Source organism: Cinclus cinclus, chromosome 3 (assembly GCF_963662255.1).
Source record: "Cinclus cinclus chromosome 3, bCinCin1.1, whole genome shotgun sequence".
NCBI classification, from domain to species: Eukaryota; Metazoa; Chordata; class Aves; order Passeriformes; family Cinclidae; genus Cinclus; species Cinclus cinclus.
The window spans coordinates 14,870,283-14,885,525 of record NC_085048.1 but is presented as its reverse complement, the minus strand read 5'-3'; the positions used below and the strand labels follow the sequence as shown (position 1 = coordinate 14,885,525).

The 15,243-nt window shown below is 48.4% G+C and overlaps 1 protein-coding gene across 1 annotated transcript; it reads left to right on the top strand.

The window, feature by feature from the left end:
* The first annotated feature begins 1,538 nt into the window (after positions 1 to 1,538).
* KLF11 (KLF transcription factor 11) lies at positions 1,539 to 14,177 on the top strand. The gene is made up of 4 exons (XM_062488486.1): positions 1,539 to 1,580; positions 4,120 to 4,374; positions 9,833 to 10,826; positions 12,817 to 14,177. The coding sequence occupies exons 1-4, from the start codon at positions 1,539 to 1,541 to the stop codon at positions 13,119 to 13,121; spliced, it is 1,596 nt and encodes a 531-aa protein (XP_062344470.1). The 3' UTR covers positions 13,122 to 14,177.
* Positions 14,178 to 15,243: the final 1,066 nt, after the last annotated feature.

Here is a 15,243-nt window from a genome sequence, read left to right as displayed (position 1 = left end):
GGAAATATCGAGATAAAGCTGCTGGTAACTTACATACTGCACAAAGAGCTGGCCAGGGAGATCCTTTTAATTTATTGTTTGATGGGCTGGGAAGTGGTAGTGCTGGGGAAGCTGAAAGACATGAAATGTGCAGTAATGGAGAGCAGGGATGAGAACAGTGCAGTGAAGCTTCAGAAGCTACATGGACAGCAGGGAAGGACAGGGATTTGGAAGAGCTGTAATGGAAAACATAAACCCAGTGGCAAAATGAAACTGACAGCAGAAGGAGCCCAGAGATTCAAGATGATTCTCTGTGTGGACACTTGAGAACATAACGTCTTGAGAAACTAGGGAAGGAACAAATTGAGATAATTCAACAGGATTAAACGCTTTTTGCTGTCCACGTTCTGTGTCAGGGAGGCATAAGGAAGGGGGCAGAGTGGGTTGGGATAGTGCTGGCCAGGCCAGCATCCATTAGAGACCTGAAGGACCCAGGTCTACCCTGTCCCTGGGGACCCTGGTCCATGCTGTCCCATCGCAGGTGTTGAGACGCAGAGCTGTGCTCAGTGCCACCGCTGCCAGCACTTGGTGCTGCTCGGTACAACCACAAATCCTGCTGGGAGTCACAGGGCCAGCACACTTCAGCTGCCACTGGAAAATGAAAGCAAGGACTGCGGACAGGAAGAGCCAAAGAGCACACATTTTTTAATAGAACATATGTTGTGACTTGAAGGCTTTTAAGAGGCGCAGGCTGGGCTGACCCAGGGGAGGCCTTCCAACACCAATGGATCCAATGATCCATAACACGGGCCCTTCGTGCATTTTGGGAGAGGGTTTATTTTTTTTTGTAATTCCAAAGCCTCCATCTGGCAAAGAGGTCGCCGTGGCCGGGCAGGCACCCGACCCCTTCCCTATCGCATGTGACAGGCGGGACCTCGACGGGAAAGCGGGCGGCGGGTGCCGGGAAGCGGCGGGAACGGGGGCGCTGCCCCCAGAACGGGAACAGCCGGCGGCGGGAACGGGGGCGCTCCTCGCGCGCAGGCGGGCGCCGGCGATTGGCGGGAGCGCTCGTGCCGCGCCGCACGCACAGCAGGGGGGGCGGTGTGGAGGGAAGAGCGGTGGCCCCGCCCCCCGGCGCGCGGGCATTCCCGGCCGCCGCCCGCCCCCGACCTTTCCCCCAGTTTCCAGCGCGCGCTCCCCCGCCCCTGCAGGCCCCGCCCCCTCCCCGCCTTCCCGCCGGCCGTGCCCACGCGCCGCCCTTCCCGCCGGCACGCCGCGATCACGCCGCCCGCCGCCGCTGATTGGCCGGACGCGGGCCGCGGCGGGCGCTGATTGGCCAGGGCCGTCGCCCCCCCCCGCGCTGTCTGGCGCAGGCTGCGCTCGCGGCGCTCCTCCAGCGCGCGGCCGAGCCGCTCCCGGCGGGCGGGGCGGGGCTGGGGCGGGAGGAGGCGGCGCTGCCGGGCTCAGCTCCCGCCGCCGTGTGCGCGCCGCTGCCGCCGCTGCCGCCGCTGCCGCTCCCCGGGCGCGCCGCCGCCAACGCCGCCAGCCCGACCCGCGCCATGCACGGCTCGCCCTGCTCGGACATGGGAGATGCTCCCGCGGTGAGCACCGGGCGCGGGGAGGGAGGGAGAGAAGGAGGGAAGAAGGTGAGTTGGGGACGGCCAGCGCCGGTACAGCCCGGGCACGTGCTCGGTGGCGGGCAGAGTGCGGGGACCGTCGCGTCCTCGGCAGGGACCACTGTTCAGCCGGCGGGCAGCAGGGAGGGGGCGGCTGTGCCAGGGCAGAGCCTTCCGAAGCGGGTGTTGCTCCGGTCACCTGCGGGGAACGGGGACGGCTCTCCCGCAGCGACCGCGCGGGGCGGCGGCAGGGTGGGAGCTGCCCTCTGTCCCCTTCTCCTCCTCTCTCCTATCCTCCTCTCGGTGGCACTGCCCGGCCGGGGGCTGCCGTGGGGCGAGGAGCGGGTGGGGGCGAGCGCGGCCCCTGCGGGTGGTGGGACCCGCGGCATTGCCTGCCCCCTCCCCCTGCCGACCGCACTGCCCGCTCTTCCTTGCCCGCCGCCCCCATCCTGCCCGGGAGCGATCCGCATCTCCCTCCCCGCCCACAAAGCTCCCTGCCCGCGCCTCCCTGCCCGTCCCCGTGCTGCCCGCGCCTCCCTGCCCGTCCCCGTGCTGCCCGCGCCTCCCTGCCCGTCCCCGTGCTGCCCGCGCCTCCCTGCCCGGCCCCGTGCTGCCCGCGCCTCCCTGCCCGGCCCCGTGCTGCCCGCGCCTCCCTGCCCGGCCCCGTGCTGCCCGCGCCTCCCTGCCCGGCCCCGTGCTGCCCGCGCCTCCCTGCCCGGCCCCGTGCTGCCCGCGCCTCCCTGCCCGGCCCCGTGCTGCCCGCGCCTCCCTGCCCGGCCCCGTGCTGCCCGCAGCCCGCGCTCCCCGCACGTCCCCGCCCGTGCCGCCTGCACCCCGCGCACGTAGTTGCCGGTGGGGTGATGTGAGGACAGGCGCCCGGCGAGGTTGGCCATTTCCCTGGCAGCAGCCGGGGAGCTCGGTCTGCAGCGCTTGTCTGTAGAAAGAGCTTTTTCTGTGAGGATTTTTTTTTTTTTTTTTTTGAGGAAGCAAGGCACATTTTTTTTTAAATTTTCTTTAGGGAAAGCTGCTCTTCTGAAACGTAGGGTTGGGAAAAAATAAACCTGCTGGCTTGGCTGCTTGCAGGCGCACATAGAGGACCAGTGGCAGACTCTGCTCAGTGCAGAGCCTCGCCTGGTGTGGCCCCTGTGTGACAGGCGGCTAAGGTCCACGCTCACAGGCACACATCGTGTTTTTCTCTCATTGTTTTTCAGTGGAAATTACAGAAGTCTCTCTCCAAGGTCTTAATTGCTTTCACCCCTTCCAGCCCCCAAATCATGACATCTCCAAGCCTGGTACCTCATGTTTTTCAGGTGAAAGTCCTCTGTGAGTGCAGTACCAACACTTTTGACCCATTATGTTTAGCACGTTTGCCTGCACATCCCTAGAATGTAAACACAGTTTTACATCTTTGTGACACTGTTGAATAAGGATCATCCCACATTACTTAACTCAGTAACAAAACCCATTGACTTAGTGTTTCTGCTGTTGTCCAATGAGTAGAATTCCATCTAGGGCTTGAGGCCATGCTAATGATGTGATGTTGCCTTTTGAGTTAAAAACTTTGTTTCCTGCAGTATACAAACACTCTGTGTAACAACAGCAGTAGGCTCAAGAGGCTTGGTCCACGCTTCTGAATTCCAGCCTTCAAGTTAGTTGGTGTGTCTAAAGACTGGAAGAGTCTGGATGCCTAGTTGAGACTGAGCTGGCATGTGAGTAATAACCCATCAGCCTAGCAAAGCTTTTGGAGCCACTGCCAAGCACCGTGAGAGCTTTGTGAAGTTTGGATATCCTTTTGCAGAGAAGTCAAAGGTTTTGCATATGCACACAAATATTCTGTGATGCTTGCAATTGGAAGCAAATCGGTGTGATTACATTTGTCTTCATGTTACTCAGAGTGCATTTTAGATACCCAGCACATACGTGGTATCAGACTTTCAAAAGTGTGATGCACAGTTCCAACTGCACTTTGAAGACTGTTTCCTTCCATCTTTTCCCCATCCTGGCTTCCCTGTTAAAAATAAGATTGAAATTCTTTTGTGATGCTTTGTACTCTTAAGTCAATGATCATACCTTAAAGCATCTTACTGGTAGCTGAAATTTATTGATATATCTTCCAAATGTTTCCAGAATTAGATTAGTCCTGAATATTCTTTTGGATTCAGGAAACAGCCTTGTCTAAACAAGGTTGGAAGTCAGGATTTTCCTCTTTTTTGCTTGTATGCAAGCATAGGATGTGTTTGTTCAGAGCAGTGTGATCCACGAAAGTGAGCTATGTACATAACTGTTCTTTTCCTGCAAAATTACACATCTTCCTTTTTTTATTTTTTTTTAATATTTTTTTTAGTAGAAGGGAATGTGGAGCTGAGCTGCTGGGAGGACAGTGAGAGTTGAGCCAGTTGGTAAAAGTCTTTCCACGGGCATGGGTTCTGTTTCAGTTGACCTTCATTGTGAGCAGACAGTGTGTGGGTGGTGTCAGCCTTGCATTCTGACTTGTCCTAATAGCCAGTAATCCGATTACACTCAGGTTGACATTGTGGACATCTATGAGTCTATCCGTGAACGGCAGCGTCATGACAGTGAAAGGTCCACCTGCAGCACCTTGGAGCAGAACGACATTGAAGCTGTTGAAGCCCTTGTTTGCATGAGCTCCTGGGGTCAAAGATCACAGAAAGGTGACATATTAAAGATAAGGCCCCTCACGCCCTTCTCGGATTCTGGGGATTACACAATGCACGCAGAGGCTGCGGCTGAATTACCAAAGGACTACCTATCAACGCTGGTAAGAAAAACATGAACACAAAATAAATATGCCCAACACCTGGATGTCACATCCCTGCAATGCTTGAACTTGGCTGGAAGAGACAGGCTTGCTTAGGTGTCCCTTTGTCACAGCCTCTGCTGTGTGCGTATGCACAGAGTAGTGAGGTGAGCTGTTGAGTTTAGTGTTTTTTTGCTGTCTGGTTTAGCAAATGTAGAGGCTTTTGTTAAATTTAGGTGTGAAAGGCCTTGCTGACAGATTATTTGATTTGATAGGGATGTCAAGATGGCTGTTGTAGGTTTCTTGGAGCACTTTGAGTAAGAATGGCAGAGTGAGCCTTGGTGATTTGGCATCAGCATATCTACAAGCACTGTTTAAAAAAAGGCTCTTGATGACATTATGCTTCACTGGTCATTGTAAGAGAAAGTACACGTTACCGTTATGAAATAGGCAATTTAATTAGTTTCTGTACTATGTGTTTGTACATGTAGCCTGTTATTTCTCCAGACATTGGTTTACTCCAGCTGACTAATGTTGGTTGAATCCAATTTTTTCTTTTGTTTCAATTTATGTTGCAACAAAAGTAGGTATTAAGAAAGGGCTTGGTTGCCATTATGGTTTTAGATGGCTACAGCCCATTTCAACCAGTAGGCTTCTAGTATGTAGTTGCCAGGAAAAGGGGAATAAGAGAGGAAAGAGGCTGAGATAAGAGCAACCTGACAAGCAGCTGGCATAATATCTCCTGCTGCTCAGTGTTGACACTCTTGAACTGCACAAGATACCTTTCAGTGGTAAAGGAGGAAGGAGAGGAGATGCAGGAAGACAGCATATAGAGAAATGGATGAATAAGAAGGGACAGAGCAGTTTCATTTGTCTTTGTCTAAAAAGTAGCCATAAGACAAGGAGGTAATCATTGATAAAAGATCTGAGGCTTGCTGGGAGCTTAAAATGGAAAGGTAGAGCATTGCTATCTATTGTTGGTCTGTTTATTCTGCTCATTGCCTCACAGCTGTGCCCATTGCTGAGGGGAAAGGAATGAAAGACTTTTGTGGTGCAGTGAGTATACTTGCAGTGTTTTATGGAGGTTTACAGTTGTCTCACTGCTTTCCTTTTATTAATATGCTTTTAAGCATAATTGGAATGGCCAAGAGATAAAGCAATGTGTTGGCTAGGATAGAGTTAATTTTCTTCCTAGTAGCTGGCACAGTGCTGTGTTTGTGATTTACAGTGAGAATAATGCTGGTAACATACTGATGCTCTAGTTGTTGCTGAGCAGTGCTTGCCCCAGGTCAAGGACTTTTCAGGTTCCCATGCTCTGTTAGTGAGGAGGTGCACAGGAAGCTGGGAAGTAGCATGGCCAGGGCACATGGTCCAGAGTGACCAGAAGGATATTCCATACCATAGAGTGACGGGCCCAGCACAAAAAGTGGAATGACCACTGATGTTGGGAAGGACCTGGGTACTGGTCACTGGTACTGGTGGTGAGCAGTTGTAGTGTGCGCCACTTGTTTCTCTTGAGTTTTATTGCTTTCTCTCTTTCTGGTATCTTGCTGTAATAATAATTTTAATTGTTGTTACTGTATTTTGCTTTATTTCAATATTAACTTGTTCTTATGTCAGCACATGAGTTTTATCTTTCTGGTTCTCTTCCATGACAGATCTGACCAGACCATGTTGAAACAAATTTATCATGATTCTTCTTACTAGTTTATTATTTGTTGATTACAGTGTCAAAGTATTTGCTACCAGAATTTTTGTGTTCTGTAACAATTTACTTGCTGTGTATGTTCCCCCTGGGGTTGTGGTATCATCTCTGGGGCCTAGGCTTAGGTTAACATTTCACTGTACTTCATAATGCTGGATTATGATGGCACAGAACTGCTGGCCTTGAAACTAATCAGGTTTTCATGCTCTCAGCCCCTCTGTCATCTCCTCTGTACTTGGGGAGCCATCTATTAGAAACTGCTAATAGTGGCACCATTTGCCTTTTTGCCTTGAAGACCCAACCTGTGTAGAAGACACATGCAATCTTCCCCTTCTTCTCCAGGCATGGGGATTTTGGAAGTTTTGAATATCCTTGGGATGCTGAAACTGTGGTCTGTGAATGTGGTTCAGGTCTTGTTTAGGGTTAAGCAACTGTTTGTGGCTGTTCAGACCCTCACATCATGCAGTGTAAGTACTCAGACCCCAGCAAGGGATGATGCACCTGAGCCAGAGGATGAGCTTGTGCCATTATCAGTTGTCCTTGTACACAAGAGGACATGGACATGAAAGTCAGCTCGTTTAGTAAAGGAGGATGAAGCAGGGCCATCACAAAAACTGGATGGAGGAAGAGGCAGAACAAGAAGTAATCACTCAATCCCTGTCTGTGAGGGATCTGTGGGATGTGTGAAGAGGTTTCAGCTGCTGTCCAGGCGTGCACATTATCACCTGGCTGCTCCAGTGGGGCTAGTAGCCTGGAATTAGGAGACAGGGAAGCCAAGCAGTTGGGATGACTTCCTAGGGAAGAGACCATTGACAAGGTGATTGGAAAAATGACACAAGTCTTCAGCCTTTGGGGGCACCTTGGTCAAGGGTGAAGGAAAGGTATCCCTTCAGGGAAGAGACTGTCACCCAGGCAGGTGGGCTACTGTGGGAAGAGATACCTGGTACCTGAGGGAATTAGCTGTACCAGAAGGGGTTTATTATGACACAAGGAAGGCACAGTCACCCACAGATCCAGATGAAATTAGTGTGCCCAACCCATGTGGCAGAAATTTGAACCATTTGCCATGGACTGATCCAATTCCAGAACACCTGCAATATATTGATGATACCATTGTGAGCAATACAGCAGCAGAAGTTTTTGAGAAAGGGAAGAAAATAGTCCAGATCTTTCTGAAGGCTGTCATAAAACGAAGTAAGGTCCAGGAACTCACACAGGAGATCCAATTTTTAAGAATAAAAGGTGGTCATCAAATCCCAATGGATTTGATTAGCAAAATAACTAGTAAGAAAACCACAAACTTTCTCAGGCATTGTGAGTTTTCTGGAGAATGCGCATTCCAAATTACAGTCTGATTGTCAGCCTTCTCTGTCAAGTGACCCAGAAGAAGAAAGATTTCAAATGGGGCCCTGAACAACAACAAGCCTTTGAACAAATTAAACAGGAGATAATTCATGCAGAAAATTAACTGTGCCCCAGCCCTTGGGCCAGTCTGGGCAGGACAAGATAGAAAAAACGTGGTCTACACTGCAGCCAAGGAAAATGGCCCTACCTGGAACCTCTGGCAGAATGCACCAGAGGAGAATTGGGTCAGCCTCTAGGATTTTGTAGTCAGGGATACAGAGGGTCTGAAGCCCACTGTATTCCAGCTGTAGAAGTGATACTGGTAGCTTACAAAGAGGTTCCAGCTGGTTTGGGAGTGATTGGTACAGAAGCATGGCTCTCCCTGGCATCCTGATTGCCTGTGCTGGCCTGGATCTACAAAGGATGGGTCTCCTACACATCATGTTGCTGATACTATCTGGGTCTTGCTACTTACATTAGCTGCTTAAATAGGAAACCTTGGTCATTGTGATTACTTTCAAGACTCCTGGGATTGGTGAGAGGAGAGATTCCTGGATGCCACCTGATGAGGAGGTGTCATGTGCTGAAGAGACTCTATTGGATAATAAGTTACCAAAAAGTGAGAAACAATATGCTGTGTTTGATGATTTCTGCTGTGTTGTAGGAAAACATTAAAGATGGACAGTGGCTGTGGCATATCCTACAAAAAATTACAGAAACCATTGAAGGAGAAGGTGAATTGAGTTACTTTGCAGAGATGAAAATTGGCTTTAGACACTGCAAGACAAGAAAAACAGTGCTTTGTCTCTGTACTGATTCATGGGTGGTGGCAAATGCCCTGTGGTGGTGGTTGCAGTGATGGAAGCAGAGCAGAGGTGAGCCCATTTGGGCTGCTGCCATGTGGCAAGATACTGCTGCCTGGGTGGAGACCCTGGTTGTGAAGGTACACCACATGGATGCTCTTGTACCCAAGAGCTGGGCCACCAGGGAACATCAAAACAACCAAGAGGTGGATCAGGCTTCTAAGGTTGAAGTGGCTCAGGTGGATCTGGATTGGCAAGATTCACAAGAGTGATTTTTTTTTTTTTTTAATTGCTTGGTGAGCCCATGACATCTGAGGCCATCAAGGAAGAAATGGGACATGTATATGGGGTGATGATGGAGGGGTGGACTGGACCATGGACACTATTGTAGGGCTATCCATAACTGTGAACCATACTTCTCAGTTATTCAGGCTGAGCAGTTAAAGCCTCTTTGGTGTAGAGGAGGACAATGGCTGAAGTGCAAGTATGGGGACAGCTGACAGATGGACTCTATCAGACTCACAAACCCACAAGGCAAGCATCATGTGCTTATGATGGTGGAAGCAACCACCAGATAACTGGAAACCTATTCCATGTCCCATGCCACCACCTGGAACACTGTCCTGGGCCTTGGGAAGCAAATCTTACAGCAACATGGCACCCCAGAGAGAACTGAGCCAGACAAGGGGATTCATTTCCAAAGCAACCTCATAGACACCTGGGTTGAAGAGCATGGCATTGTGTGGGTTTATCATGTGCCCTATGATGTGCCAGTCTCCAGGAAAATGGAATGATAGAACAGACTGTTACTGAGAGCAATGGGCGGTGGGACCTTCAAACAATGGGATGCACATTTAGCAAAAGCCACCTGGGCAGTCAGCACTAGAGGATCTGCCAGCTGGGTCAGCTGTGCAGGTAGAATATGGGGAGGATATTGTCCTGTTTTCAGCTGGGATAGACTTAATTTTCATCCTAGTAGCTGATACAGTACTGTGTTTGGGATTTGAGAATAATGTTGATAACACATGGATGTCTTAGAGTAAGCACTGCTCAGCAACAGTTAACCCAAGGATTTCCCAGTGTCTCCTGCTCTGCCAGTGAGGAGGAGAAGCTGTGACAGAGCATGGCTACGACCCTGCTGACCAAACTGGTCAAAGGGATATTCCATAACATATAGCATCATGTTCAGTATATAAACAGGGGGGAGTTGGCCAGAAGGGGCCAATCACTGCTTGGGGTCAGGCCAGGTGGATGGTGAGCAGTTGTACTGAACATAATTTGTTTCTCTTGGGCTTTATTTCTCATCTGCCTTTTTATTACCATTAATATTTTTATTATTGTATTTTCCTGTATTTGAATTATTAACTTGCTTTTATCTCAACCCACAGGTTTTACCTTTTCTGATTCTCCTTCCCATCCATCTGTGGGTGGAGGATCAGTGAGCTTCATGGGACTTGGTTGCCATCTGGGATTCAACCATAGCAGTATGCTGTATTTGTCCTAAGAGGCACATTCTGAGATGCCGGGAGAGGGCATGTAATTTTATTTTTCAGACTAAAGATAGGGGAAAACTGTGCTATGGAATTACACTGATCCCCAGTGTTATGGTTTGGTTTTTTTTTTGCAGTGCATGACGCCTCCGCACAGCCCTGACTTGATTGAGATATCGGCAGCCACGCTCCTGTCCTCACAAGTCACTTACTCCAAGCCAAGGACTGTCATGGCAAATACAGCTGCCTGCTCAGTCACGTCAGTGACCGGTGCCTCTCCCATAACCAAGCCATCTGTTCTCAGCGTGGGGCAGCAGTGCAGTCAGAAGCCAGTGATCTCTGAATCCTCCTCACCTCAGCCTTGCAGGGCCATGGCAACAAGTGTCATACGTCACACAGGTGATAGTTCTGCTTGCCATCACATTCCTGCCCTGCAAGAGAAAACAAGTGTAACTTCAGGCTACAGCACTTCCAGAGACTGGTGTGGAGCGGATGACCGAAAACATTCCAGACTGCCACAGGACACGTGTGTTGTGGATGATTTAATCAACAAAACCTCTCCAGTACATCAGCCTTATGCACATGACTCCAGTGATATTGTGACCAATAAAGGGCAACTGCCAGTCCGGCCTGTTTCACCGCAAACCTACTTACCAAAGAACTGTGAGAATGACTTGCAAAAAAGAGCTACCCCAGTGACACCTGCCCCTGTCTCAAGTCCCCAAGTTCTCTGTCAGATGATCCCTTTAAATGGACAAAGCAGCATGATTAATGCTTATGTCAAGCCTTCAGCACCAGCACTCTCAACAACCGTGAAACCTATTTTACCGCAGAGAGCCCCTCTCTCTCAGCCTGTGCTCATGGGACCTTCTGTGCCTCAGGGGACTGTCATGTTGGTTCTCCCGCAGCCCGCTGTCACACAGACACCGCAGTGCCCACAGACCGTGGTCACTGTTGGCAGCACCAAGTTACTGCCCCTCGCCCCTGCCCCTGTGTTCATCGCTTCTGGTCAGACCTGCGCCCCCCAGATGGACTTCTCCAGGCGGAGGAATTATGTCTGCGACTTCCCCGGCTGCAAGAAAACCTATTTCAAAAGTTCCCACCTCAAAGCCCACCTTCGCACCCACACTGGTGCGTTACAAGAGGGCTCTGGTGCTGGCTTGTGTTGGGGTGCTGAAATTTTTTTGTGGGGAAGGGCTGGGAAAGGGAAGGAGTAGATGATGGGGAAGCTTTTGCTCATCTTGGGATGGAAGGAATGTTTATTCTCTATGGACAAGCAAAACAAGACGTACTTTGTTCTAAGTCCTCAGCTGACCCTGTAGTGTTAGTTGAATTTTGTAGGCTTTAGTTGGAGTGAAGCTTTGCTGTCTGTGTACGTGTGTTTAGATCTAAGTGGAATCCTGCTATCTGGATTAGATTGAAATGAACTGTGCACGTCCTTTGTTTTGGAGCACAGGGAGGTCTGGTGTAAGCAGAACATAGTACAGGGAGTTGGTCTTAATTGTTACAGGAGTAAAGGAGAAGAGAAACTCAGAAACTGCTTTTTTGTTGTTTGGCTGTGGGTTTATGTTTTGGCTTTTTGGGGTTTTTTTTTTTGGTTGTTGTTCCCTCAGAGTTTTGTTTAGGCTAAATGGGAATGCACTGACATTTTGGGCTGCTCTGTTAGGAAGTAGAGCTCCTACAGGAATATAACAGTTTGTTCAGTTACAGAAGGGGAATTTTAGAGGTAAATGAAAATTAATTGTAATTAATATGAACTGATTTGCTCCATAAATTGGGTCACTATGGAAACAGTCTTCATGTTTTACTTATCCTTTTTCTGGTTCTAGATTCTTGTTAAATTAAAACTAACTTTGAGTACTCGGGGATTATTTTTGATGCTGAAGGATAGGCATAGTGGGAGGTTGGTATAGAATAGTTCTGTCTATTTTTGTTTTTCCTTGACTTTTTTCCCCCTACCTACTGTTTACCTCACACTCACTGGTTTAATGGATAGGTCAGCTTCCGTGGCAGGATTTGCATTAGTTTGGCAGCTTGTCTTTTACAGCTCCTTTGGGGAAAGAGCTTAACCTCTACGTGAATCTGGTAATTCTTGTAAACCATAGTTCAGAATTAGAATGATGCTTCTTCTGGCTTGAGAGGCTGCTGAATTAAACCTGGTGCTCCAGGATAAAGACTATCAGCAAGTGCCTCACTTTGTGCACATGGCTGCTGATCCATAGGGAGCCTGTGTGTGTCCCTGTATCCTGATTAAGACATCAGTGGCAGGTGAAACACACTGACCCCTCACTAGCCAGTTCCCATTACAGGATCGGGAGGAAGAGTAGCTCAGCTTTCTTCTTCTGCCTTTACCCTGCACGCACATCCAGCAGACACAGCCTTTGCTCTCAGTACCTGAAGTAAAGAATACTCCTGTGGGGCTTCCTTTCTGTGTGCCCCTTCTCTTTGGCTCCAAAGTGTCCCCATAATTTTGGGCCCTGTGCAGATGTTTGTCTGGAGCTCTGTGGGAGTTGCAGGCAGTAGTTGCAGTGGTGGTTGTTCAGGACAGGTGGGATGTTCAGCAGTGGCCCAGCATGGGCAGCAGCTGATGTGGGCAGCCTTGCTGACTGCTGCCATTCCTGGTCTGTGGGGAGCTGGCAGGACAGGCTTTGCCTTGGGACTATGTTTGTGTGTGGGACTGGATCACTGGAGCAGCAGGACCCCGAGGCTCCATTCCAGGCTTCCTGTTTTCCCACAGTATTTGGGATGATGTGCTGCAGCCAGAGAGATGTGGATACACGGGGATGGTAGCAGGGCCTTGCTTCTAGTTCAGTCAATGGATGAGTGAGGTGGCTTTATGAAGGCTCTATTTCTTTAAACTGGGATTTTTGACAACTGAAAAACCAGACTTGATTAAAGAACACTTTAAGAGGGATACAAGGAAATATGTAGAAATGATACCTATTTTTTTTTTTTTTTTTTTTTGGGGAACAGAACTTTAGCTTAATCTTATGTTGACTGCACTGGTGAGCAGTTCCGTGGAACTGACTGGTTTTTGCAAGGCAGATTTTTAAGTTACTTCTTCGATAAGACTGCAAAACAGCTTCTCAAGAGTAACATACGCTTCTTTTACGTCTTGCAGGAGAAAAACCTTTCAGCTGCAACTGGGACGGCTGCGACAAGAAGTTTGCCCGCTCGGATGAGCTGTCACGGCACCGCAGGACGCACACGGGGGAGAAGAAGTTCTCCTGCCCGGTGTGCGAGCGCCGCTTCATGCGCAGCGACCACCTGACAAAGCACACCCGCCGACACATGACCACCAAGAAGACCCCCAGCTGGCAGACAGAGGTTGGCAAGCTCAGCAGAATTGCCACAGCAGAGAAACCCAAGGGCAGCAGCGCTCTGAGCATGCTCATCCCTGTGCCATCACCTGTCTGCCAGGGCTAAGGTGAAGAAGCACCTTCCTGCAAACTTCCTGCGGATAGGAGGAGCTCCGATGGCAACAACAGAATGGGCCATGGCTTTTGTTTTCCCCGTGTTTGTGTGTACCTTAGTTTCCTGCAGTTTAGGTCCTCTGTTGATAGTGCTTTGTGAGAAATCTATCATATTTCCTCGTTCCTTCCCTGTTTTTTTTTTTTTTTTTTCCTTGGGCAATTGCAATCACCAGCACTTCAGGAAAGTAGAACTCTTTGGAAATGATTTTGGCAATAGGTTAAAAAAATTACTTGTAATGCTTGCTGTTAATATTTTGATGGACAGTAAAACAGGGCGGTTTTTAATTTTTATAGTACTATTTTCTATACCAAATATATTTTGTATTTGTTCATTTTGGTATTGTTATGCAGGCAAATTACTTGCATTAGTAGGGTTGTGCTGGATAAGAGCCAGAGTTTTGGAAATTCCGTTTCAGTAAACCTAAACTATTGCATTCAGAGTGTTTTGTAAACACTTATCATTTGTTAACTCATACTGGTTGGTGTTTCCACACTAGCAAATCCTGATCCTGCAATGGGGTCTTTATACTCTCCTTATGCAGGTAGATTGGAGATCAAAGTGAGTCAGTAATTTTTAAAACAAACCAAAACAGAATGACCTTATTTGAGAACACAAATGCTTAAATTCTCAACATTTTATGAATTCATACCCTTGGCAAATAGAAGCTGATGTGGCTGTTGGTAGAAGCATTCCCAAGTCTACACTGGAACAAAGTTTGGAGGAGCCAGACTGCTCTGATGGAGGTAGAAGCACAAACACCATTTATAAATTTTGACACTAAAAATTATGCTTTATTTTTGGTCCTACTAAACCAACATATCAAAATAAACTGAAAAACGCAAAGTGGCAAGATAGCCCATGAAAAAATAGTGGGTCTCTCTTTATATTTTTTGAATAGAGGAGAAATAAAAAATTAAAGGGTTTTTTTTTTGTATTGTGGATGCTTGTGCACCTTATAGAAAATTGTTCAAGGCTTTCTTTTACCTATATCAATGCACCAGAGGAAGTACTAATTGTGTTTTGAGTTAAGAAATAGCCACCATGTCAACTTGATGATACTCTTCATGTGGCCTTATACTTCTCCACAGTACTTTGTATAAAAATCACCCTTTTCTATTAAACAATACACTCACCCTGTTGAATGGATTTTCTTTTACACAAAGTGTAATGATAGTTAAGAAATGGAGCCCATGGCTGCAGGAGTGCTGTGCTGTACTAGCACAGTGTGAGTAACAAAATGCCCGTAGCACAGTCGGACTGCTCCGATCCCATCCCCTGGTGCAGAAGGAGTGCGTGTGTACTGTAGCAGAGCTAACAGTAGAGCAAAGCACCAGCTGTTTTGCTTGGGAGGCAGCTCCCCCACTGAATGAAATACCTCTGGAGTGCTTATTCCTTCTGGACTCTTCTCCCTTCAGCCACTCCTGCACTGGGGAGGATTCTTTTCCCTATATGCATCAGCTGTGGATAACTAGGAATGCACTCTCTTTTACTGCTTTGTTCTGAAATCCTGGTCTTGCTTTCCAGTATGGGCAAAGCATGGATCTCATCTATGTTAGTGCTGACTTGCCAACCTGAACTGGCACTCCCCTGAAATCAGCAGATTTCTGTTCAGCAGAGATCTGTTTCAGTTAAAGCAGATGATGTCATTATTTTTTACATTAAAGCCTATAGTTATAATTAACAACAGTAAGTTTTCAAGCTGCACTAAATTGGAGTATTGTGCTAAGTGTACTGAAGTTTTTGTGCCTGACCTTATGAGGGTCCACACCCTGTTCACTGACACGTGCTGTAATCCCACTGACCCAGTGGACGTGCCAGTGAGTGTGTGTGGACCTTGCTTTGGACTCTCCAAAGGGCTCAGTTGGAACCTCTTTTCCTGGTGAAGTGGATCCTTGTGGTGGTGTTCTTCTCTGTTGCTACCCAGTTTTCCAAGTTTCTGTGGTGAACAAAGAGATGTTGCTGCTCTTACTTTTTTGTTTGTTTTTTTTCCCCTCAGAAATCCCTTAGAACAAGAAGTCTGACTTTTGGATGCTGTTTTTGCATGCTTTTAACCAGGGGAAGCATGTCCTGTCTC